Here is a 27,566-nt window from a genome sequence, read left to right as displayed (position 1 = left end):
CACACTCTTCCTTCCGTAGCCATTGTGACAAACCCGAGCTATGTTATACTTTATACTAATGTGTAGGTAGGTGCAAGCTGTCGTAACACCTCATATAAGATCGAAATGTTTATCACGCGAAAACTGGAGAATTTATCAGGGCCCCACTGAGACATAGACACCACCTATTGTGTTCCTATAGGATATTGAGCAGGAGGCCTCGCGCTAGGACTTTAGCGAGTCGTGATATTGAGCAACTTGTCATACTCACATCTCCACTAGACCACACAACCCTACGAGCAGCATCTTGTCATGAAGGTTTAGTAAATGGGGCATACTCTCTTCTTCTGGTACCGGGCGACAACGCTTTGCATAGACTCTATGTGGCATGGGCAGAACGCCACGAGCGAACTCACGACCGACCTAAAGCACCCAGGGCATAAGCCAGATATATCTCTTACCAGCGTGATAGTAGATTGCATTTATTTTCTTTATTGTTTCACTATTGTTATTATTACGTTTATTGCCTCGGCTGGTTGCTAAGACTTGCTGTATTAATACTCAGTGTCAGGTCTATAGTAAAAACTGATTAACTCTTGGATACCTCACTATTAAGACGACGCTAGCCTTAACTTGTTACAACTTTTCAAGCTATTTACTTCACTACGATTTAAACATGTTCATAAATATAAAATAGTGCATTGTACTACCAAACCCTAATGCTTTCCATGTTATACACTCTTTGATTTTGAAATATGCACGCGGATTGCCTTTGGGGTACCACGTGCCTGTATGTTACCATCATATGCACTGCAAAAATAAAGAATAAAAAAAAACCAAAAAAAAAAACGGTATATAATATGTGTTGGTGCAATAAATGACAGAGATGCAAATTGCGTTTGAACACAAACAGCAAAACATGCAAAAATGGCTTGTGTCCTTACGGGTAAGTCCAGTTTTCGAAGCCTTAAATTAGGCCCCATTTTGACAGGTCAAGACAACAAAATATTGCTCTTCATGTACAGTGCACCGGCCTTCTCTAAACCTCCTATGTGTGATTGTTTAAATACTGTAGTCAGTAGTAAGTTATTACCTTATCTTTTTGTAAATGGTGTAAAATAACTGCCAGGCAGGAGGCTTGGCTGACGGAGATGTGTGGGGTCTGCTGCTAGCACCAACTAAGGCAGTGGATAGGCAACTTTCAGCACTCCAGATGCTGTGGACTACATCTCCCATAATGCTCTTACAGCCATAACTGGCAAAGCATCAAGGGATATGTAGTCCATAACCTCTGGAATATCGAAGGTTGCCTACTCCTGAACTAACCTACAGCATAGGATTCACATCTACAGCCTTATTTTTTTTTTTTTTTTTACTGAGGATCATCACTGCCCACATAAACCATTTTCAGGTAAGGTCTGACTTGGAATGATGAGAGTGGCAGTGTGACGTTTTGTAAGCCGCAGGTCACTCACGACGTGGAGCTAGTGGGTAGAGTAGTCAGTCACCCTCTGCTTACTCCCATTCGCGTGCACTGCAGCCATACTGCCACTGAGAGTGTTTGTATGACGTCATGTCGAGAACGAGGCCTTGAAAAGGCGGAAGTGCTCTGGAGACCCGCAGCTTCTCGTAGGCCAGGGACAGTGCATTGTGTGACAGCGATTCGGTAACATCTGGAGGGTGAGTCTCACTCAGCAGCCGCACTCAGGGCACGATCATGTTTTTGCCGTAGCTCACACACACTGTGTTTGGTCCTGACTCTCTGCTATCAGCATTCACACTGCCCAAGGCCTGAGTGAGGGCAGTTTTCCCCCAAGCAGATGTGTGTTCCTGTTTAGATGTGTGATCCTATGTATTGTTTCTTGAACAAAGTACATGTGAATTATCTGAGTTATTGTCTTCCAATGGGTTTGTTTGTCTAACAACATATACACAAATATGTGCAGAGTGTTTATTGATGGGGGGGAAATGCAATGAAGGGGTTTAAACCACAATGTGGAGTGGTTATGGATGTCTCCAAACCCACGATAATGGATTATTTCCCACTAATACACGTATACTTATGTCAGCATTATGTATCTTTGATCTGAATATTTTTTTTAGGACAAGACTTCTGTTAATCTTACATTTGTATCTAGTATGCCAAAGACTAGTTACTTTTGTGGGGCAGCAGCTGCTATTTGTCCTTTAAAGGGACACTATAGTCACCCAGACCACTTCAGTTCAATGAAGTGGTCTGGGTGCCAGGTCCCTCAGATTTTAACCCTTCAGATGCAAACATAGCAATTTCAGAGAAACTGCTATATTTACATTTGGGGTTAAGACAGCCGCTAGTGGCTGTCTTCCGGACAGCCACTAGAGGCGCAACTGCGACGCTGGAGGCATATTATGCCTCCATCGCGCAGAGCGTCCATAGGAAAGCATTGAGAAATGCTTTCCTATGGACACTTTGAATGCGCGTGCGTCACTTGCAGGACATGCACATTAGGCTCCGTTGACGGGGAGGTCACAAGGGTTTTTATCCCTTCAGCGCCACGGGAGGGGGACCCGGAGGGTGGGGGCACCCTCAGGGCACATTAGTGTCAGGAAAACGGGTTTGTTTTCCTGACACTATAGTGATCCTTTAAGCTCATTAGCAAGTGCTCTTTGTCTTTTGTTTTAGGCTGTGTTCCTGGGTGGGGTTATTCACTAAAGCAAGACTTGTCAGCAATTCAAAGTGAATTTGAAATTTCAATGGTTAGTCCAAGCACCATGACCACTTTATTAATTTTAAGTTGTCATAGTGCCTGGATTCTGTATTTTCAGAATTTGCTTTGGAATCATAGGCCAGGGGTAGGCACAGCGCTGTATATAGCGCGAGGCTGGCAAGGCATTTGCCTTGGACTGCACTTTCAAGGGGGCGTCAAAGTCACCCCTCTAGCCCCCTGACAGATGCCTGGTCAACCTCTTGTCCTGGAGGCAGGCAACCTGCATCACTTCAGATGTTGCAGATTACATCTCCTTTAAAGGGATTCTATAGTGTTAGGAATGCAGATCCTAACACCGATTCCAGCGCTAATGTCCCTCGTCGCTTCGCCTGCTCAGATGTTATCTGAAAGGGTGGCCTAATGTGCATCTGTGGTGAGCGCATTCAGCCCTCCCCATAGCAAAACATTGCCTCAATGCTTTCCTATGTATATTTCACTGACTCTGGATGTCCTCCTGCAGAGTGGAGATCCCGGAAGCACCTCTAGTGACTGTCTGATAGACAGCTACTGGAGGAAGTCTTAGTCCTGCAAAGTAATCATTGCAGTTTCCTAAAAACTGCCAGGAGTAAGTAGGACAGGGACACTGCACCTAGAACACTTCAATGAGATGAAGTGGTCTGAGTGTCCATTATGTCATTTTTAATGCTCTCTTTCAGGCGTAATGCTGGCAAAGCATCAGGGGAGATGGTTCCCTACCCCTGCCCTACACATACATGGATTAATCTTTTTAAGGGCTGGAGTTGTAACCCGACCTTCAGCAGTAACATTAGCTAGCTCAGTAAAATGTTCCAGGCTAGCTAATGTCCGCTCACTGCAAATATGGTGTCTGATGCTAGCACGCAAATCATACTGGTGCTAGACAGCCAATGGTGGCATGGCTCCTCTTCTGCATACTGGTCCTCTCCTCACCTTAGTCTATCCTCCCTCCAAAAAAGGAGAATTGCAGGGAGAACTTGGACTCAAAACCAAAAAGAATATAATGTGCCAGAGTAAAAGCCAAAAATAATATAATGTGTAGAACTTGGACTCAACACTGGATCAAAGTTTTAGTATTATAATTTTTAAAGATTTTTGTTGCAAAGGTGGAAGCATAACCAACCTAGAGAATTTTTTCCAGCTTGGCTATTCGGGTCTTAAAGGGTTACTCAAAGCATTAATAACCACTACCTATTACCTGTTCCCTGGTAAGATGGCAAACTATCTAATAACAATTTGCCTTCTGTCGGCATCCGAGGGTCTTCTATTGGATGGTGACTTGTATCTATCTTCTGTCGGTTTAGTTCTTTCATCCAATGAATGTGCTTAGAATATGTACAATGTTGACATTAGCCCAGTTGGAATTCTTGTTTTCACATGGCTAACGATATACTAATGACAGTACCGTATATACTGTTCGACTGTGGCAGTACCTTTAAATCATTAAATATCTTTGTATGTGAAGCGTTTCATAGCAAAATGCTGCGCATACAGACTACAAGCTTCATGACCACTACAACCTGCTATATTGGTTATGGGGATAACCGTGCCCTGGCTCTTTCTTAGATTTAGTAAACTGTTTGACAACTTACCTGCAGTTCGCCGGTCGCCTCCTCACCTTTTTTGTTTATTAATTTTTATTGACTAAGCAAGAAAGAAGAAGAGTATGATGCCAGTGTTAGGCTTAGCTCCGTTCAGGGGTTTTCTGGTTCGAGAGGAGGTGGCAGCGGGTGTCCAGCAAACCCCCAAATAAGTTGTCACACCATATGCAGATTGTTTGACTTGACAACCTGGGAGGGTGCTGGGTACTCCTGGCACCATAACCACTAAAGCATAGTGGCTAAATTTATATGATTTGTAATTGCACATACACTAGAAATTGTATGGATGATCCATTGGTGTTTCTGGATCTTCCATTGACCAATGTCTTGCAAATGTATGTGAATAAAGAGTTGACAATTTCCCTGGTGGAAGATGCGAGGAAGGAACACTTAAGGCAAGTATAAATCATGTCCATTTCTTCTCTGAGGTTCTATTCATACAATTATTATGGATAAATAGTATCCATATAATTAGTAGTAATAATGGATAAAATAGTTGATACATACATGTTTGGTAAGCCACAATGGCTGTAGCAAAATCCGGTATACATATTATATTTATTTATTTATTTATTATTGCCATTTATATAGCGCCAACAGATTCCGTAGCGCTTTACAATATTATGAGAGGGGGATTTAACTATAAATAGGACAATTACAAATAAACTTACAGGAACAATAGGTTGAAGAGGACCCTGCTCAAACGAGCTTACATTCTATAGGAGGTGGGGTGTAAAACACATTAGGACAGGAATTTACAATCAAATAAGGTGGGCTGCCCTTTAGGAGAGGGCAAGAGACAGGTATGTGAGGCAAGGGTTAGTCTTGGAGGCCATAAGCTTTCCTAAAGAGATGGGTTTTAAGGCACTTCTTAAAAGATGCAAGACTAGGGGAGAGTCTGATGGCGGTAGGCAGGCTATTCCATAGGAAGGGAGCCGCCCGTGAGAAGTCCTGCAAGCGCGAGTTGGCCGTACGAGTGCGGACAACGGACAGGAGGTGGTCACGGGCAGAACGGAGAGACCGAGAAGGGACATACCTATGGATCTGTGAGGAGATATAAGAGGGGCTAGAGTTGTTCAGTGCTTTATAGGTGTGAGTTAGTACCTTGAATTGACTCCTATAGCATACAGGAAGCCAATGTAAGGACTGGCAGAGGGGTGAGGTGTGAGAGAAACGACTAGAGAGGAAAATCAATCTAGCAGCAGCATTCATTACGGACTGTAAGGGTGCAGTACGGCTATTGGGAAGACCAATCAGGAGAGGGTTACAATAATCCATGCGGGAAATTACTAGAGCATGGACAAGCTCCTTGGTAGTATCTGGTGCAAGAAAGGGGCGGATGCGGGCTATGTTTTTAAGATGGAATCTACAGGATTTGGCAACATGCTGGATGTGAGGCTCAAAGGTGAGACCAGAGTCAAGTATGACGCCAAGACAGCGCGCTTGCAAGGATGGACTAATGTTGGTACCACAAACTTGGAGGGAGAGCGAAAGATGAGGATCAGTATTAGGAGGAAGAAAGACAAGGAGCTCAGTTTTTGAGAGATTGAGTTTCAGAAAGCGGGAGGACATCCAGTCAGAGATGGAAGAAAGGCAAGCAGTGACACGTTGCAGGACGGCAGGGGAGAGGTCCGGGGAGGAGAGATATAGCTGGGTGTCATCAGCGTACAGGTGGTAGTGAAATCCAAAAGAGGTAATAAGTTTGCCAAGAGAGGCAGTATAAAGAGAAAATAGAAGGGGACCAAGGACGGAGCCTTGGGGAACTCCAACTGAGACAGGGCAAGGGGAGGAGGTATCATTAGAAAAGGAGACACTGAATGAGCGTTGGGAGAGATAAGAGGAAAACCATGAGAGGACAGAGTCACAGAGACCAAGTGATTGAAGAGTTTGAAGAAGGAGAGCATGATCAACGGTGTCAAAGGCCGCTGAGAGGTCAAGAAGAATTAGTATGGAGTAGTGGCCTTTGGATTTAGCTGCGATTAGGTCGTTAGTAACTTTGATAAGGGCAGTCTCTGTAGAGTGGAGAGGGCGGAAGCCAGATTGAAGGGGGTCAAGGAGAGAGTTGGAATTGAGGAAATGAGACACACGGGTAAAGACAAGTCTTTCCAGAAGCTTTGAGGAAAAAGGGAGCAGGGATATGGGACGGTAGTTAGAGGGGGTGGATGGGTCGAGGGATGGTTTTTTTAGTATAGGTACTACAGTGGCATGTTTAAGGTCAGCAGGGACGATGCCAGAAGAGAGCGAGCAGTTGAAGATGTGTGTTAGAGAAGGCACAAGACAAGTGGAGAGAGATCTAATAAGGTGAGATGGGACAGGATCGAGCGGGCAAGTGGTGGGGCGAGAGGAGCAAAGAAGAGCAGCCACCTCTTGGTCAGTAGCTGGGGAGAATGTCTGAAGGGTAGGAAAGGCATGATCTATGTGTGATTGAGAAACCGAAAGGCAAGGAGGGGAGAATTCTTTCCTTAGCTGTTCAATCTTGTCAGTGAAGTAACATGCAAAGTTATCAGCAGTAAGGTTAGTTTTGGGGGTGGCCACAGCAGGGCGAAGAAGAGAATTAAAGGTGTGAAAGAGACGCCTGGGGTTGCGGGAACATGAACTAATGAGAGCGGAAAAATAGGACTGTTTGGCAAGGGCAAGGGCTGCACTGTATGAACACAATATGAATCTATAATGGAGAAAGTCTGATTGGGTACGAGACTTCCTCCAGGAGCGTTCAGCACAACGGGAGCATCTTTGCAGGTAGCGCGTTGATTTAGTATGCCATGGTTGGGGGCGGGTCCTCCTCGAGGTGCTTGTTTGGAGTGGTGCTGCAGTGTTCAAGGCAGATATAAGAGTAGAGTTATATATGGAGATGGCCTGTGAAGGACAGGAGAGGGAAGGGATGGACAGCAGTTGTGAATCAATGTCAGCTGACAACTGTTGGAGATCAAGAGAATTAAGGTCCCTCCTGAGTTGAGGATTATATTAGGCAAAGTCGTGACAAATAAGGAATCAGCCTTTTTTTTTTTTTTTTAATAGTAGTGGTGTACAGGTAAGGCTTGCCAGTAAGAGAGTTATGGGTTATTACAACCGTTAACCCCTTAAGGACCAAACTTCTGGAATAAAAGGGAATCATGACATGTCACACATGTCATGTGTCCTTAAGGGGTTAAGTAGTTTGTGTGAGCTGAGTTTTAAGTGGTGTGGGGTTTGCAGTGTTATGCTTAGCTACTGCAATACAAGAATTAAAACCTAAAGCGTAAACCATAGTAAGATAACAAAGGAATAACGAGCAAGAGTGTATCGGCACCTCAGCGGGAGTGCGCTGGTTATATCAACCTGTGAGGACGGGATATGGCAACGGTACATTGGTGAAAATGTGTTTGTGGTGTATGGAGTCAGGTGTACAGTTCTCTTGGGAGGTGGGTCATCGGGTTTGGAGCGCATGGTACCAAGTTAATAGTACACTGGCAGGTGTATGCTGTCGGGATATGGTAGTGCTTGCTAGGCAGGGAATAGCATGAGACTTGAAAAGAGGGTGAGTAGTAAAACTGGGTACACTATAGTGGACGTCGCATGCGTGGCTCCACTCTGTCAGTTTGCTTTCAGGTTGTATTTGGGCCCTTAAACCCCTGTTGGAGTGAACTAGTAGTGCGGGGAGAGTGCCTGACTGTCGGGGTGTGCTTAATGCTTGCAAAAGTGCCCTGCTCTCTGCCCTTTCAGGACAACTAGTGTGGGTCCCTCATCCGTGGTACCCCTAGATGTTTGGGGCAGGAGGGAAGGGGGTACCTTGTTGGGGAGCAACCGGTCTGGTCGCGGCATGGGTTAATGCCTTGGTGTGTAGTTAGGCCTTCTTAGCTGTGAGCTTACAATGCTGGTTAGATTAACTGGGAGGAACATAAAGTAATCTTAGTGAAACTGAACTAAGTGACAGACTGGATGTCACATCTGCTGTTCATCGTTTAGGTGGTGGCTAACACATAAGAGTCCGGTGTGGACGTTCTTGGGGCAAACTCGGGGGCTCCCGCCGGGTTCCACAGATGTTGTTGGTGTTGCGAGTCAGCTGGTAGTCCCAGGTCTTGCAGAAGCTTCTTGCTCTCGTGAGGTTCCTGGAGCATGTATGATGTTTCCCCGTGGAAGACTGTTATTGCTCTGGAGGGGCGCCACTGAAATTTAATTTTATGGTGTTGCAGGAGAGTGGTGAGTGGCTGAAAAGAGTGTCTCCACGCCAGAGTGCTGCCGGAGAGGTCTGTATAGAAGCTTAAGTCCAATTCTTCAAAATGGTAGGGAGACTGACCTTTGTTGGCGGTCATTACCGCTGTTCTGTCTTTCTGGCTTTGGAACTGGATTCTGTCGTCTCTGGAGGCCGTGGCCGGCGCCCTGGCAGGTCGGGGCACTCGGAACATGCCGGGAAGCGTCGCAGTGTTAATGGTTCGCGGCTTCAGTATGGCAGCCATGAGGCACATGACAAACTGTGGCAAGTCCGCGTCCGCCATGGTCTCTGGGACACCCCATAATTTGAGGTTGTTTCGCCGCTTTGTGACTTCTTGGGCAGCCAGGCCACTCTCAAAGGATTTTTGCTGCTGCTGTAATTCCTTCATCGCCTGTTGGAGGGAGGTGATTTGCTGGTTGCCCAGCTTGCTTATTCTGCCCGTTAGACCCCCGCAGGTCATCTCGCAGCACCGCCATGTCCTCCGAGAACTTCCTATGGTGATCCGCTAGTATATCTCTTAGGATCTCAGTGGTCACTGGTGCGGAGTCTGGAGTTGTCTGTGGGGATGCAGGTTGGTGTGGCGGGTACGGAATCGGAGCGGGTGTAGTGCTCAGTTCGGTGTCGCAAGACAGGTCATCATAAAAGTTGGAGCAGTCTCTCGCGAGGGACGCCATTGTGGGTCCATGCGTGCCCTGTATGAAACAGAGTAGTCGGGAAATGAAGGAATTACCTTGTGGGATGATCCTCATGGCAAAATTGAGCGAGCCAAGCAGAGACTGTAGGTCTTTGCGGTTGCAAGAATATAACTGCAAGTATAGGTCAATTCTGACCGGGTGCGCTCAATCTTATTATGAGAGAGACAGGACTGCATATTAACAGTCTAGTTGAATACCCAGAAAATGTATTACCGGGGGAGAACGGTATACCCACGGATGAAGTCATATTCCGGTCCCGGTCTCACTAAGCAGGGGAGCAAAGCAGAAACATCACTGCTTCCTATTCGCGCTTCCTATTCTCGCAGGCAGCAGCCCGCCTCCACGACCCCCCAGCATGCAGCCTGCCTCCATAATCCTCCAACTTGCTGCCCGCCTGCCAGTGTTAGGCTTAGCTCCGTGCAGGGGTTTTCTGGTTCGAGAGCATGCCGCCAACCTGCACAATCCCCTGGCCGGTCGCCTACTCGTCCCCACAGGTATCAATACAAGCAATATTCTGTGAGTTTTGTCAGTGGTAGTGTATGGGTCTGTCATGGTGTGTGTATGTTTGTGTCTGTCATGATGTGTGTGTGTGTGTGTTTAGGTTACCAGACCCCTTCCATCGCAAGGGAATAGTGTTTTTATTCACCACTTTTTTTTTTTTTTTTTTTTTAAAAGCTGTGCTGGCCTCTCCTTGACTGGCCCTGTCTCGATGGCTGAGATTTTCAAACTTGATGATCTCATCCAATCCAATATATTTCCATAGGATTGTCTGCAAAACACTGCATCAAATAGCATCTCCTCATAGAGATGCATTGAATCAATGTATCTCTATGGGGAACGTTCAGCACCTCCATGCAGAGCGTGGAGAATTTAGGTGCTGCACTGACACAGGAAGCACCTCATGACAGTCTGAGTGACTCACTAGAGGTGTCTCTAGGAAGCAATGTAAACACTGACTTTTCTCTGAAAAGTCTGCAGGGACAGGCTATAGACCCCAGAACCACTACATTAAGCTGCAGTGGTCCTGGTGACTATCATGTCCCTTTAAGAATTGTATTTTAAAATTTGGCTCCTAGATTCAAAACAATTATATCAAGCCCTGCTATAAATCCCAAAGGCCAGTACAAACTCTGGTATTGACAGTTTTTTGTTTAATCTTGGGTCTCTTGCTTTCAACACCATTAATATGTCCTGTTCTCAACGACATGCTGGGAGGCAATTAGGAGCGAGACCAGGTTAACATCCTTTGCCCTCCAGGATGTCTGTCTTGAGATTAGCCAGGACCACATGTGATGGGTTGATCACCTCAGGGACCTTCAGTGGAACAAGAGAATTACCCGGTGTGATAGACGAACCAGCTGGAATAGGATCGGTGGGCCTAGCAGGCAAGTTAGTGATGCAGCCTGATTCTAATTTCTCCAGTCTATCGTTAATAAGTCCAATAGAAGACAACAATGAGGTCATCATGCCTGCTGGGACCCACTAGTCCCTTCCCCTGCATCCGAGTTGTCCTTTGTGGTATTCAGAAGTCTGAATAACTCTGCTTTCCTGGCAGTAGCCGGGAATGAAATACACCACCTACGGAGCTCAGCAGTAAGACAAAATAGTCCGCGATCTGAGGGAAGATGGATTAGTTGCATCTGCTCGATGGGCAGGCGTACCAGACCTACTCAAATTGCTAGATACAAGGTGAAAATTGTCAAATGCTGCCACGAAATGATAAACACCTCATGACTTGAACAGGCTGGACAGATATTGTCACCTAAATACATTTAGATATGATCGAGGAGGGATAAAGGTTATAGCATAACATATAGAAACCAATTTTATACCAACGTGGAAATGACAACCTTGGTGAGTTGCCAAAAAACAGGAACAAATGCCCCTAACAGTTCCTGAATTAACCTGTGCGTATAACATAACAAAACACATAGATGGTAGTCAAATAGCAGGTATCAGCATGATCTAAAAACTACAACATGCAAAATGTAACTGTAATATCATGTGTAACCAGTAGGGGGCACCATAACCTGGAATTTGTCAAACATGCAATAAATTTGTGTAGCCTCTGGATTTAGCAATCTGGGTGAATCGCACGAACATCCTATGCCTTAATCAGATGTTCATGCGTTCCCAATACGTGTAAAACAGTCAGTTCGTATGAATTTAATACGAATTAATAATAAGAATCATGCATCGGATAGTGTATGCGAAGGGAGACGAACGAGAGTCCCTGTTCGTGCAGGTGAAAGACCCGAAAGCCGCTACAGGAAATCTGAAAAAGTATGTGTACGTATGAAACCGCAAGTAGTGGAATAGACCCAAACCGGGATGACGCCAAACGATGCGACCGAGGTGCTATGGTTTGGGCCTAACTTATAGTTCAAATGAGCACTTCCAGGTTAGTCTCCGAGCAAGCTGGAGGAGGAAGTGGGCTGAAAGCGTTCGGTAAGTAGAACCAGACTGACAGGAAGCCAGGAACCAGGACCACGAAGACACAGGTAAGAAACCACAAGATGGCGACTTGTGAGTGACCAGAAGTAGTCACACTCAACAACAGTAAGTGAGAGAGGATTGGAGGCATATATTATATATGTTGTTCAAGTAGAGATTGTAGCTGTATTAGTCTAGTGATGTAGATGTAAAAAAACAGATAACATTCGTATCTTGTAATACCTTTTCTATTGGACTAACAGAATTTTTTAATGACAAGCTTTCAGGAGAACCTCCCTTTCTCAAGTCTGAAGCATTTCTGAGCAAGACAACACATAGAATTTAAAGTTGAGTTGTGATACAGGGGTTAAAGCGACATGAGTGTAGATAAGACACAGTTTTGTTAGAAAATCAACACCATTTTTGCAGAGGGTCATAAATATCTTTCTGAAGAGCAGAGTGAGGGGGGAGAGAGGGAGAAGAAAAACAAACAAGCAGACAGTGCAGAGGATGGTACACTTTTTACATGCGCGCACACACACACATAAATATGTATATGTGAACGCATAAACATGTATGTGTGTGTATATATATATATATATATATATATATATATATATATATATGTATATATATATGTATATGTATGGGAAAGCATAGGTCTACACATAGTACTTTGTATATAGATAGAATAAACATGTTGGAATGTGTTTTAAAGTGTTGATACATATGACAGAACAGTAAGATAATGCTGGGAGAGTGTTCATGTAAAGTGTTGGTAGTGGGACAGGAAACCCAAATATATAAATATATATATATATATATTATATAATCTCTATCTCAAATCCATACATTTGATAGCAATTGTGCTAGCAGAATGGATGTGTTTTTTTTATTTTATTTTTTCTCTCTCTCAACTTCCATTTAACTCCTTAAGGACTGAGCCAAATGTACACGTTGTGAACAAAACAAAACGTAAACAAAACCTGGCATTTGCGCTATATGTCTGTCCAACCGTAATTCACCTCTTTCATATTAAATGCACCCCCCCTTATTATATATAATTTTATTCAGGGGAAACAGGGCTTTCATTTAATATCAAATATTTAGCTATGAAACATAATTTAATATGAAAAAAATGGGAGAAAATAAGACATTTTGTTATTTGTTTTTAGTTCTACATGACATTTTAACTGTCAGTGTCATAATACTCTTTGCTTTTACTGCAATAAAATGCACATATTTGTATTCAGCAAAGTCTCACGTGTAAAACAGTACCCCCTATGTACAGGTTTTATGGTGTTTTGGGAAGTTACAGGGTCAGATATAGCACGTTACATTTGAAATTGAAATTCGCCAGAGTGGTTACGTTGCCTTTGGGACTGTATAGTAGCCCAGGAATAAAATTTACACCCATAATGGCATACCATTTGCAATAGTAGACAACCCAAGGTATTGCAAATGGGGTATGTCCAGTCTTTTTTAGTAGCCATTTGGTCACAAACACTGGCCAAAGTTAGCGTTAGTATTTGTTTGTGTGTGAAAAATGCAAAAAACGCCAATTTTGGCCAGTGTTTGTGACTAAGTGGCTACTAAAAAGACTGTACATACCCCATTTGCAATACCTTGAGTTGTCTACTATTGCAAATGGTATGCCATCATAGGGGTAATTTTCATTCTTGGGCTACCATATGGTCTCAAAGGCAACGTAACCAATCTGGCAAATTTTAATGTGAAAAAAATGAAACACAAGCCTTATATTTGACGCTGTAACTTTGGAAAACACCATAAAACCTGTACATTAGGGGTACTGTTGTACTCGGGAGACTAAGCTGGACACAAATATTTGTTTCAAAACCGTAAAAAGTATTGCAGCAATAATATCGTCCGTGCAAGTGCTGTTTGTGCGTGAAAAATGCAAAAAACTTCACTTTTACTGGCGATATCATCGTTGTAATACATTTTACTGTTTTGAAACACTAATATTTGTGTTCAGCGAAGTCTCCCGAGTAGAACAGTACCCCCCATGTACAGGTTTTATGGTGTCTTGGAAAGTTATAGGGTTAAATATAGTGCTAGCACATTAAATTCCCTTTACTTTCGGCATGGGTTGTCAGGCAGGTCCCGCTAATTGTAATTAATTAAGATACCTAATTATGTAAAAATATTACATAAATATATGTGTAGAATTAATGTATGTGTGTGTATATGTATATATATGTGTGTATGTGTATATATATATATATATATATATATATATATATATATATAAAAATTTTTACACTTATTAAATTAATTTTATTTCCAGCCAGCAGGGGGACTAACTGTCATTAAAGTTAGTCCCCCTGCTGGCAATGCCTCAGCCAGCTAACCCGGCCATGTGATTGTGAGGTCCTCGCAAGGACCTCACTCTCACATGGCCGGGAAGCCCCCCAGGAGGAAGGACGTGCTGTGGGGGGCTCCCTGGGAGTCCCCCCAACCGCGATCGGCGGCGACCGAGTAAGTAACAAAAGACCGGAGGGCGTACTATTGCGCCCGATGGCGTTTAGAGCCACTTAAAATAGGGCGTTATAGTACGCCCTCCGGTCTTAAAGGGTTAAACAAATCTTGTGTGTTTTTTTTCATTTCGTAAACGGAAGTACATTTAAAAAAAAAAAAAAAAAAAAAGCTATTTAATTGCTGTTTAGGTAAATTAGCACAGGCATTATAGTGACAAGCACAGTTTATATGTAGTGGACACAAATAAAGGCATACTGTGTGAGTTTTGTGTAAAATGGCAACATTAAACCTGATTAATACGCTTGCTAATGCCGTGAATCTTTAGGAAACCATGCATGACATAATGTATTAAAAGTTTACTGATTAAAGTTTAATGGTGACCAGTAGCCATCAAAAACTTATGTCTGTGTTCTGTTTTTTTTTTTTGTTTTTGTTTTTTTATGCAGAGTCCGATCCTGACCATGTTAGAACATTTTTTTTTTTTTTTTTTTTTTTAATTCTTTATTTTTTGTTGTGCATGAGTTAACAGATTTTCCTGCATCATCACAATAAACAAATGCAGAAAATAGGCATCATTCACAATGAAACATATGACATGAGGTGTTAAACATTTAAAACTATTGCTCTGTTCCATTACGCTGAGTCGGCACATTTTTATGTTGCGATTAAAGTACGTTTAAGACAGCTACACACATGTTTACTAATACAGTTTGGGTTCAAGTTGGTTATGCGTGTCCTAAGAATGCTAGTATTTAATTTGTGTGGTCAGCATGCGTTATTCAGGTGTGTGCAGCTATTTGAGAGCGTTGGTATGGTATATGCTTGCGAGTCACAAGTGTATGAAAAAAGAAATACACATAGTATTTGCCAGGCAGGCAGGTTTAGCCTCATTAAATGAGAAGTTGACAGGCTATCTGAGAGTGTGATAGATGAGTACAGTAAGGCATTACACAAGTATGAACAGAATATTATGGGAATGCTAAATCAAAACAGTCGAACAGTGAATATTTCCTTAAAGTCCTACATTGTTAGGGAGTCTCTGTTTAGGAGGCTGCAGTGTGGCATAGACAGCGTCCTCAGCAGCAGAGGCTTTAAGTATGTCCCTCAGTGATTTACTGTCAGCCTATGCCCAGCACCGGGAGAGATGTTGGGGATACTTTGGAGTCCTCCTGGGGCATATTATGGTGCAGCGTCGCTGGTTCCAGGGGCTGGCTCGTCCGCCCGTCGCTGTGAGGGCCTGCTTCAAAGCTACAGGCAAGTGGAGTCCCCTTCCGATAGTCTGGGGCTCTCCGTGATATCGGGTGGGTCCGGAGCTGTGAGGGAAGCTTGCCAGTAGTTGGTGGCGTTGTGGGTCTCGGCTTCATGCTGTGTCTGTGTGGAGCGTGTAGCTCACTTCGGGTTGGCATCATTGCGCAGCACGATCTCGCTTGTTTATGTGCAGGCAGGAGGGGTTTCCATCTCCGGCGCCATGTTCTTGGTCTCGTCGGACGGGAGCCCGTGCGGCTGCGGCGGGTATGTGCGGGTTCGCCCTTGGGTGAGTGCACTGACTCTGCGTTCTGTCTCTCTCTGCTTGCCAGTTTTGCCCAGAAGGCGTCGAATAAGGCATCAAGCTTGTACTGGAAGTGGTCCCTTTCAGTGAGGTTGTGGTCACACGTGTCGCCCGCCATTGTATAGGCCTGTGTAGCGAAGGGCTGCCTGTGAGGCTCTGCTTTCAGCACTCGTTGTAGCCCTGCTGCCTGGAGAGGTTGGACCGGGATCACCCCCACCGGTCCCAAGGGGGGGGAGCGGGTAGGCAATGGCTCAGTACCCCCAGCCTTTGGGTAAGGAGAGCGGCCGTCTCTCCCCAGCTCCATCGGCCTTAGGCCGCAGCCTGCCTCCTGAGGTCCAGGATTGCGGGAGAAACTCGGGTCTGGTATCGGTAAGATTACCAGGGTGCCCCCAGCTTGGGTAGCGTGCCCCGGTCTCATTTCAGGCTTGGTTTCAGTGAGTTTTCCCCCTAAAAGTAGCATGTGTTGCGGGAGCTCCTCCGCCATGCGACTATACAGCTTGCAGGTCAGGCCCCGCCCCCATGTTAGAACATTTACTTATGACTTTAAATAATATTGTAAATTAAATGGACAATAGCCACCATAACTCTTTAAAAAAAATATTTACAGTGTAAGGAGTCTTTGCGTGCAATCACAAAACTCTAGGCTCTGCTGCACCAGCGCTCCTATATGATAGAATATACAGCATGTGGCATAGGTTTCAAATAGAAGGTACAAAATCTCGATTCCCTGGACCAATCCACAGATGATAGGATGTTAGAGAGAGAAAGGCCGAGGATGCGGCTGCTCCTCTGACTGAGTGTGCTCCAAAGGAGGTGTCGATCCCCGCTTGGACAAGAGTCCATCTGATCCACCGTGCGACAGTGGGAGTGGAGACCGGTTTGTGCGGTCTGACATAAAAAAATCAGAAGGGGGACGTAGCGTGGCTGTGGAGTCTATATAATGTCGAGCACCACGTGCTACGCAGAGGTACGTTCTGTTCGGAAAATAAAGGTAGAAAACTGAAGAAGAATTCGTTTTCGTACGTCTTGTGATAGTAAATTTAACTCAGGTGTGAAAACTACAGCATGGTAATCAAACGCTTGAATATCGGAAAACCTTAGGAAGGAAATTTAACTTAGAAGTAATGCCAGCTTGGCTGAAAGTTGGCGTAATGTCAAAGCCTCGTTGGAAGGCCAGGATTCCAAGAAGGAGAGAACCTGGGTGACGTCCCAGAAGTTGGAGTATCTTGGTTGAGGAGGTCTGGCCAAGCGAATCCCCCGTAAAAGTCTACAAACAGATGTGTTTCCCTATTGATGAATAGAGTTGTGAGCTGCGGAAATAGCGGATCGACCTATAGGATTTGCCTTGATCAAAAAGGGTAGATAGAAAATTAAGAATGGCTGTGAGGTGCTGAAAAGGGATCGATATACCTTTTCAAACACCAGCTGACCCATGTCTGACATGCAGAGAGGTAGACGCGTCTGGTGCCCAGGAGTCCCATATGAGAGCCTGAGCTGTCATCGAAAGTCCCAAGACATTCCACGATCCCCTGAAACGGTCAAGCTACCAGCTGGAGCCGTTCTCGAAGAGTGAGCGGGTGACAGTCCCCTGCTGGACTGTCGGGGAATTGAGGTAATAGAATTGGGTCTGGGCCCTCTATAAAGGGGTTACAATGACTATCGTCACTACCAGAGCATTGACCTGATAAAGGGTGTGTTCGATCATGGAAAAAGGTGTTAACGCATAGGCTCTTGTCTCTGGCCAAGGTTGTAGAAATGCATCGACTGCCCAGGATTGGGGATCTGGGAGCCAGCTGAAGAAGGCCTCCGTCTGGCGGTTCAACCGAGACGCGAAAAGGTCTAGGCAGTGAATCTGATGAAACAGAAAGGGATCTAGTTGCCAGTCGCTGACGTCCCTCCAGTGGTGGGAGAACCAGGCTGCGACTAGATTGTCTGTGCCTGGAAGATATTCCGCTCGTCTGGATAGATTTCTCTCTAGTCAGAATTGGTAGAGGTCCTTCATAAGGTCGGACAGCAATTTGGATTGGGATCCTCCCAACTGGTTCATAAAACGTACTGCAGAGACTTTGTCCATGCGTAGTACCAGTGAACAATTGAAGTCTTTTGCGAAACTGCGGATCGCAAAGAATCCTGCAATTAATTCTAGGCAGTTGATGTGTAGAGCCCATTCCGAGGGGTCCCCCGGTGGACTTTTCCGAACACTCCAGGACTAAGTCTGGCTGCGATCCGACAGGCAATGTAATTATAAAATCGATACGGCCACTTAGGATGTGTAAGTGATCTATTTATAAAACAGTCAATATATGGTAACAGGCATTTACCAAAAGGCAATATAATTGGAATAGACTCACCTGGGAGGCAAGCAGCAAAGAAAGTGGAGTTGGGAGGAGCTTGATGACATTATATGATATTGTTGTACACTCTGGTTAATCTTTTTACATCATTGTTAACGATTTCTTTGCTGCTGGGAGGTTCAGTAAAGAAAGGAGGCTTCATACTTGCTTATCTGTCTTGCCATAAAATTTGTCAAGCCCTCATGTAATGGTTCATTACATTATTGTCTAATTTAGGGAATTTCTGCCTAGTATTTCCTTCATAGTTAATTGTCAATGTGTAGCGATTTGGTACTGAAGGGTTAAAGGGCCACTCCACCTCCACAAAAACTTCACCTCTGTGACGTCATTATGAGCACCTTCTTACTTTAACCTTCTGGATTCCTGCAGCAGTTAGAAAAGGGTTTAGAGGAGGCTGTGCGTGCCTGTGGTAACAAGTTCAATGTTAAACAATTGGAAAATGGTCTAATTGACATGTATTAGAAGACACACATGGATTCCAGCCCACATAATAACTTCACTAAGATGAAATTGTTATAGGAGCTGAAGACTGGCGAAAGCAAAATGGAAGTAAAATATGTACTATGTAGGGGTGTCAATAAATCCTTATACAGGATACAAATGAGGTTACTCCTTACTGAATGTTGAATCCTTGTACTAGACACAAATGAGTTTCATCATTACTTGGGACATTGGGGTTTCTGTAAACCTAATTTGTATTGATAAAAGGTCAGAAGTATGATATCCACATAAAAATACTACATGTTTACCCCTGTTTTTTTAAAATGTTTTTCTTCCAGATGTGGTACTGTATCAGCTTATTAATTTGCCTTGTGTTTGCTGTTAAATGCTTGGGGGACTCTGAAAATGTTACAACAAACAGTACGGCCTCCACTCACATTGCTACTGCCTTCACAACACAGCATGGCCCCGTCATGAAGTTCTGGAACAATTTCCAGATGATGCAGAGAGCATTCTATGTGCTAATCGGTGTCAGTGTATTGGCTGTGCTTTACTTCATCATCCGGACTGTACGGTGAGAAACCTCAATTATTATGTTAGAGCCCACCCTGTCTCACATTCCTGAACACTCAGAAAAATGCATCTTATTTTTCTTCTTGTTACTTCTTACTTTTAAATTGCTATGTTGGCATAACAGTTGTAGAAGGATGGTACGATGTTGACGAATTGTTTTTAAAATGATGCTAATCAAGTAATGATTAAATGGTTAGGGATACAAACATTTATTCCTATTGCTATAATTTTGATCTATCTGTAGTAATGTCACCCTTGCCGCAGTGTGAGGTCTCAAAGGGTGAGATCTCCTTGGCTTTCAATCTCCTCCGTTACATTCTCCGTCCTGTTGGCAACTTGTCTTCTTGGCTGAGATCATCGATCTTGTCCAATGCTTTCCCATAAAGTATGGGGAGGCAAAATGCCTAGCTGCGCCAGTATCTGGGAGAGCTGGTCGATCTCCCGGCCCGATGGGACTCGGCAACCGCTTACATTGTGTAGTAGGTGACCAGTTACACCCCCTCCCAGACCGTAGGTCACCTCCAGGGAGGCTGCCATAAATTGATGGAAAAGCCAGGCAAAGCCATACAAGCAGATTAACAACACAGGGGTGCACCCATCATGGCTAACCCCACCTGTGCTCCCCATCTGCGCGGTACAACACCAGGTGTGATATCAAAGCTAGATGTGATCTTTGAAAAATTCTAGCAAAAGCTAGAAAACCGTGCACCTTAATTTACCCCAAGGCAACCAAGCATCGCTAACTTGCTGCCTCCAAGCCAATAGGAGGGAATCTAAGGCTTTAGCTATGAAGAAGGCCCCATTTAAGCAGCAAGCTGGGCTACACTTTTCACTCCTGCGTAGGATGACACGTGATTAGGAGCCGATGGTGCGGATGGAGATTCTTAACAAGCTGGCTGGTCTGCTCTGTCAGATGGCACCTGGGCACAGGCTCCTGAAGTCCCTCACTTTGTTGCAGGACTTTGAAATGCCCTTGGTAGGCACAGGGGCAATAGTCCTTTCTCTAATGCACTCTCCTTAACATAACGTTTATGGTACCTTCCTACCGCATTCTGTTTGTCTGGTTTCACTCTGCTGTTTATTTTTCTTTTTCTTTTTTCCTTTATCATTAATCTATAACCTTGTGGATGCCTCCTGAGGGACTGTCTCATTCTATGTTTTTTTTGTTTATAAATTCTTTATTTTTGACAAGTTTTTCTTTCTCATACATAGACATTATTCATATAAGTTTTGAATTAAATAATGCATATTTTAACACATGAATAATGTAAAATTTTACAGTATATAATACAGTACGTAAACCTATATTATTTCAAATATATTTCTCATACATGCATACATCCACTCATACATAAGTGTCCAGGGGAGGGATGAAATCTCTATAAGCATTGTTATTTATATTGAATAGAATAGCTAGAGGTAGTTTAGGTATGTTAAAAGATCTCTATAGTCTACATATAAAAGCAAGAAATACCGGTTCCCTAGCCTTCTTCCTTGCTTTTATATGAACTTCCCCTTATTAAAAATTATTATATAATTTAAAAAAAATATATATTTTTTTTTTTTAAAGAAAAAAATATTACCGAGCCCTTTTTATGATATAAACTTACCTCCGTTCCAGCGTCGAGATCCTTCGCAGGCCGCACCCCTTCTTTCGTCAAAATGATGAAGTAGCAGGGCTCAATCAGACGCTTTTCTTAGAGAACCGTCATAGCAATCTGGTGCACATGCGTGGCTCCGCGCTGCACTAATCACGTTCTTCACAGAGCGGCATTGAATGTCGCCCTATGAATGAACTCAGCGCTCTACCACGGAGTTCATTCTGAATGACACCTCAGCTCGCTTTCTATGCCCGCCCCCTCCTACACTACCCTCTGACCCAAAGTTTGTTTGCATAGAAACACTTTATATAGAGAGCTCACACAAATAGTAAAAATTGCAAACATACACACGCTATCCATCCATCTCTATACATCCATCTATCCATCCCTCTCTCTATCCATGATGGATAGAGCGGGATGGACAGATCCATCCCCAAATCACACTATCTCAATCTCTCACACTCTCGCTCACTCACACTCACTATCTCGCTCACTCAGTCTCAATCTCTCACTCACATTCTCACTCACTTACTCTCACCCACACACTCCCTTGCTCATCCACACTCACTCACTCACAAAATAAGTTTACTTACGGTTTGGAACCTCCTGCTCAGTCTCCGGTCTTCAGCCTGTCCGCTCGAGACGACGCTGTATGCAGGAGATCTCCCACACTGTCGGCTATGATTGCTGACCGGCTCCTGGGTTACTTCAGGACATAGGAGGCGCATTCACAGTGCCTCCTATCTCCTATCATCACGTTTGTATTCACCCAAGCGTGAAGACGTCAAACTTGATGAATGCGAATTAGGCATCATGAACTTGAAATTCCCTCTGGTGGCAGTCTGAGTGACTGCAACTGGAGGTGTTCCTAGGTTCTAATATAAACACTGTATTTTCTCAGAAATAAAGTCAAATTTGACCAAACAATTTTTGAGATCACGTAAACCTATCTTTTTTTTTTTTTTTTTTTTTAATTCAAATTCATACAAAGAGTAAAGTGATTCAACATAGCTGATCCATGTAGATAATATATTTTGGATATGCCACCCCTCCTTTTTTAATATTAAAGGATCACTATAGTCAACATATAAAAGCAAGAAAGACAGGTCCACTAGCCTTTTTTCTTGCTTTTATATGAACTTGCCCCTAATAAAAAATAAATCCGAGACCTTTTTATCATTAAAACTTACCTCCGTTCCAGCACCGAGCTCCTCGTCAGGCCATGCACCCTTCCATCAAAATGACGAAATCACAGGGCCCAATAGGACGCTTTTTTTTTTGAGAAGCGTCATCGCGCTCTGGTGCGCATTCTCTCACTCTCACCCACACTCAGTCACTTACTTACCCACCCACACACACTCCTAAAATAAGTTTACTTATGGTTTGGATGCTCCTTGCTGACCGCGTTCACAGTGCCTCCTATTTCCTGTCTGCTGATATAGCATGTTTGATGTATTCACCCAAGCATGAAGACGGCAAACTTGATGAATGCCTATAGAATGTAAGCTCGTTTGAGCAGGGTCCTCTTCAACCTATTGTTCCTGTAAGTTTATTTGTAATTGTCCTATTTATAGTTAAATCCCCTCTCATAATATTGTAAAGCGCTACGGAATCTGTTGGCGCTATATAAATGGCAATAATAAATAAAAAAATAATGCGAATTAGGCATTTATGAACTCGGAAGTCCCTCTGAGTGACTGCAACTGGAGGTGTTCCTAGGTTCTAATGTAAACACTGTATTTTCTCAGAAAATACAGTGTTTACATGAGAGGCTGCAGGGAGCTATAGTTCTCACCTGAACAACCTCATTAAACTGAAGTTGTTCAGGTGACTACAGTGTCCCTTTAACTAAGATATCATTCTTGGATGCTTTCCCCTCCAAATATAGTTTTAAAGTAGAGAGTTTTAGGAAGTACATTTTATTTATTTATTTATTCGGCCTAACCATGATCTTTCCAATCCTTTACGAAAGAAGAAGTATGATGTCAAGTTATTCAACAATTCCATATAGTTGAATTTTACCATACTGAGTATATCTAGTTTGATCTCAATTCCCAAGTAATCTATGTTGGTTTTTTTCTAGTTTTTTTTCATCAGCTCTACGTTCGTATTACAAAAACAAACTTTGTTAAAATTTGAGATTTCTGAACATTAATTTTATAATTTGAAATTTTACAGAATTGATTTATGGAAATAATGAGTGCGTCAATTGATTCTACAGGGTTTGTCATGGACAAGAAGACATCATCTGCATATAAAGTTATTTTGCAGTTACGGTTTCCTACCTATAGTCCTTGAATCTGTTCATTTTTCCTAATTAAGATGGCTAATGGTTCAATGGAAAGTATGAATAATAGGAGTGCCAAAGGGCATCCCTGACGTGTTCAATTTGATTCAAACATTGGTCTAACTACTTTGGCTTTTGGATTTGTATATAAAGACATATTATCTTTAATTTTGCCTTTAAAACCGAATGACTACAAAACTGATTCTAAGTATGTCCAGTTAACTCTATCGAAAGCCTGTAAGGTATCTAAGGCCAAAAAGGCTATTTCCGTTTTGGATCTTTCTGCAATATGTATGATGTTTATTATCTTACGGGTGTTATCTATTGGATTTCTGTCCAGGACAAACCCTGATTAGTCTTTATGAATAATCTAGGGAATGATCAGTTTAATTTGATTTGCTATAATTTTTGCGAAATTTTTTATATCTAAATTAATTAAAGATATTGGTCTGTAACTGGAAGTTAATGTGGCATCCTTACCCGTTTTAAGTTTGTCGATATCGTGTCTTGAAGCATCTCCCTAGGAATTCCATTACTTGAGAAACCCTGAAACATGGTTAAAAGAGTTGGTATAATTATTTCCTGAAATTTCATATAAAATATTGGCGAGTAGCCATCTGGACCCTGGGGCCTTACTAGGTTTAAGTTCCGAGATGACCTTTTGAATCTCTATATATGAAAATGGTGTGTTTAATTTTGTTATTTATTATTATTAATTAATTCTGTTATTATTCTATTATTATTAAATAATTCTGTTATTTATTAATAACAGAATAATTATTTAAATTCTGTTATTTTAGGGATTTCAAGGTTACTCAGGAAGTCTTTAATTTTTATTTTGTTTAATGAGTCCCCATTTAGATTATAACGTTTTCCATAAAAATTGGCAAAGGTTTTCCGCTATATCTTTTGGAGAATATACTGATTTATTATTTACAATTAATTTAGAAATATATTTCAGTACATTACAGGCACATGACACCCAGATCACCTCATCTCAATTAAGTGGTCTGGATGCCTATAGTGTCCCTCTTAATTGACATTTTAGTCACTATAAACGTTTAGAATACTAAGGTAATGGGGGGCGGGGCCGGACCGCCATGCGGGCAAGTCGCATGTCTGAGCAGCTCCCAAGGGCTTTAGCTTAAAGAGCTGAATTTGGACAAAACCTGTACCAAATCTGAGCCCAGAAGCAATAATCTGCTACTTAATTGACAGCTGGTGCTGGTGCTGGGCCCAGATCCATGAATACTAACGCCTGAAACAAACCATCGAGACTCCGGAATTCGAGGCCTAGCCGGGCGAGGAGCGGGGTGGACGGCCGCCTCCTCGCTTCCTTGTTCACTGCCCCTCACTGGCTCTCCCATGGAGCAACTGACTGGTCCCGTTTCCCCCCCCCTCTGGACCGGTGGGGGTCATCCCGGTCCCCGCCAGCACACTTCTCTGCCGGACCTGCTAAACCACAAAGGCGATCAACACCGACCGCTAAACACACCTAAGATGGCGGCACCTTGCGCTTCTGCACAACACGAGGCAGCAGAGGCACACAAGATGTGGAAGAAGGTCTTTCTGCTGCCTTATGGGGAGCCCTGCACATGCCTCTGGAGAGAGCTTGGAGATGGGAACATGCAGCTCGGCTTACCAAACGCCGACCCGGCGCCTCTACATCCTGAAAGGTACCTGCGTCCATGCCCCTCGTTAAGCCATCATCAGCCTGAGCAGCGAGATGTGAAGGGAGAGATCCCAGAAGACGACCCACTGGCTCTGATCTGGGGAGTAACCACGGCTAATGCCTTGCAAAAACGTCGTGAAGAGGCCCCAAAATCTGGCGTGTTGCCCCCTGAGCATATCTGGGGATGGGAGTGCGAAAATGGGGAATTTCAACTTGCCACAATCAGCATCTCCTCGGGCCTGGGTCAGGAGAACTTTCACAGCCCACTCAGTACACCCAGTCTGGGCATAGGCTGAACTTTTTTTTTTTTTTTTTTTTTTTCTTCTTTTAACCCAACAGCCTCCATACTGTTTATTCTTGTTTATTATTAATGTGTTTTTTGTTTTTTTTTATCTTGCTGGTTTATGAGCTGATTGCCTAGTCTTAATTTCAACATATCGTGTTTTATCATGCAGGCCTAGCATATATGTCACTATAAAGATGTGCTGGCGGTATTTCTAACCAGGCCACTGGTAATCATACAACATCTCTCAAAGTCTCTTGTAACACACAGTGGCCCTTGTATAAGCAGTAACATACCTTAGTTTAGTATACTGACAACTGATTAGACTTCTTGACATGCATAATACAAGCTTGCAATTATCTCTACTCAATGTTTTTTGTGCATGTCGCGGTTTCTCACCTTTTGAATGTTTATAAAAAAAAAAAAGTGCAAGTCTTTAGACATGACCTGTTGTATACCTGCAATATACTTTGTCATATTACTTATCAATGTCATGTCACTACCTGCTTATGTTTCTTTCCATGCACTACTAAAATAAAGAATTATAAAAAAAAAAAAGAATACTAAGGTAATTTCAGGCATATTTTAACAAATATGAAATAACATTACATATATAGTAAATTTATACGGTTGTGATTATGACTTTCATTATAGTTATTTCCTTACTGAAATTACACTGTGAATACAGGCAAAAAAGTGTACCATCATGCAAAGATGAAAGGGTTACTCCAACCACCATTACGACTTCTGCTTTTAGAAGTATAAACGTTTGTGCCAGGGTCTTGTTTACACGACCGGAACTATTGCAACAGATGTTAATAACATCTACCCTTGCAGGCATTGCTGAGAGTGTGCCAGCAATGCAAAGCCTAAACCTCCACTCTCTCCCCACATCCACTCCTTGCTTTTACAGTTAGTCTTTTTTACTTTTTACATTTAATTTAAATATTCCCTCTCTCCGCAGCACAAAGCGTGCGTATGTGCTCTGAGCCTGTAGATTTGTCCAGTCAAATGCTTCTCTTTGACCATTTGATTGGACCTTATGATGACCATCCATACTCTCCTTGTTGGGTTAACATGTTTTGACTGAGTTTCTGTCTTTCAGATTAAAGAAAAAACCTTTAAGAAAGAAATATGGCCTGCTGTCAGATTATGATGAAAACATGGAGATGGGATCCATGGACAGCGATGAGGATAAAATATATGAAGCTAGGAGCATCAGAAGGTTAGTGAGCTAATGTTTCACTAGGAATAGAGATTTATTTTCATATTCTTTATTACCGTATATACTCGAGTATAAGCCGAGGCCCCTAATTTTACCCCCAAAAAATGGGAAAACGTATTGACTCGAGTATAAGACTAGGGTGGGAAATGCAGCAGCTACTGGTAAAATTTCTAAATAAAATTAGATCCGAAAAAAATTATATTAATTGAATATTTATTTCCAGTGTGTGTATATAATGAATGCAGTGTGTGTGTATGAGTGCAGTGTGTGTGTGTGTATGAGTGCAGTGTGTGTGTTGCAGAGCCTTGGGGGGGGGGGGGGGGGCTCTCGCGAGATTTACACTGGGAGCTGACCGAGGTGCTGAACGGACCGGCGGAGGAGGAGAGAGCTGACAGGAGCTGCAGGAGAGGTAAGTAACATGTCTGCAGCTCCCACAGCCCCATTGTCTGTATTATGGCAATGAAAATTGCCATAATACAGACTATTGACTCGAGTATAAGCCGAGTTGGGGGTTTTCAGCACAAAAAATGTGCTGAAAAACTCGGCTTATACTCGAGTATATACGGTATGTACCTTTTCTATATGCACACCATACTGTGAAATGTTTCTAGTGCTTTTCTCTTCCCTTTGTCAATAGCATGTATTTATTCTATTTTGTTGTCTTATTTCCCAGGTGATGCAGAGGTCACTGCCAGCAAAAGATCCCGTCAATTGTTGTGGTTATGTCTATTCTTGTGATTGCACAGGCTGTTTTCTGATGGTCTGAAGTACTGAGTAGAATGGAAACGCTGACCACTCAAAATTACTAACTGAAGTTTGAGTCTTTTTGGAGAAGATTAAGAGGTTGTGATTCCCCTAATTATTGATAACTAACTAACTTTTGTTCAGTGTCATTCAATGCGGTTTCTGAAAAGAAGTGGATGGTGAAAAGATGGTGCTTTGCTTTCTAGAAAAATACACATTCCTTTTTTTTTTTTTTTTTTTATTGTTTTCTTTGGTGAGCAAGTGTGTTCTTCTGTGCAATGTAAGTGCATTTACTGCCAAAGCATTGCGTGATGACAAATGGTTAATCACATTACAACCCTTCTATTTTCCACTCACTGGGGATATAGGAAGGTTTTGTTTTTCTAACTGTGCTGGCAATTTCATAAATTGTATGATGGGGGTTCTTTTGTAACAAACATTTATTTTTCCAGCGTATCTTTTTATAAATTAATAAAACATTCTTGTTTGCCAACTTTGTTTCACCATTTTTAGTAATTGTCATTATATTTTCTGTTTAAGAAAAGCTGCACGGTTGTAGGGTACTTCAGCCGTAGCATAGTATCTATCGTAAACTGGCTATTTATGGTCTCCAGGCTGCCAAAGGTGATTTTATTTATTTTTAGTCAGGCTATCCAATTACCCATGAGCATTTGGGATTCGGGAGTAATGGAAAAGATTGACTATTGCCAAATGT

At 42.9% G+C, this 27,566-nt stretch overlaps 1 protein-coding gene across 1 annotated transcript; it reads left to right on the top strand.

Moving 5' to 3' along the window:
* Positions 1 to 1,533: 1,533 nt before the first annotated feature.
* Positions 1,534 to 27,344, top strand: FAM174C (family with sequence similarity 174 member C). Its single transcript, XM_063457362.1, has 4 exons — positions 1,534 to 1,659; positions 18,805 to 19,040; positions 25,988 to 26,107; positions 26,781 to 27,344. The coding sequence occupies exons 2-4, from the start codon at positions 18,805 to 18,807 to the stop codon at positions 26,782 to 26,784; spliced, it is 360 nt and encodes a 119-aa protein (XP_063313432.1). The 5' UTR covers positions 1,534 to 1,659; the 3' UTR covers positions 26,785 to 27,344.
* Positions 27,345 to 27,566: the final 222 nt, after the last annotated feature.

This window comes from Pelobates fuscus, chromosome 5, assembly GCF_036172605.1.
Source record: "Pelobates fuscus isolate aPelFus1 chromosome 5, aPelFus1.pri, whole genome shotgun sequence".
NCBI lineage: Eukaryota > Metazoa > Chordata > Amphibia > Anura > Pelobatidae > Pelobates > Pelobates fuscus.
This window is presented reverse-complemented; position numbering and strand designations above follow the sequence as displayed.

Bases quoted from the DNA above. Each gene is read 5' to 3' on its own strand.
- FAM174C (XM_063457362.1), top strand. From the start codon at position 18,805: ATGTGGTACTGTATCAGCTTATTAATTTGCCTTGTGTTTGCTGTTAAA. The intron at 19,041-25,987 runs GTGAGAAACCTC...TCTGTCTTTCAG, and splicing joins TTCATCATCCGGACTGTACG to ATTAAAGAAAAAACCTTTAA.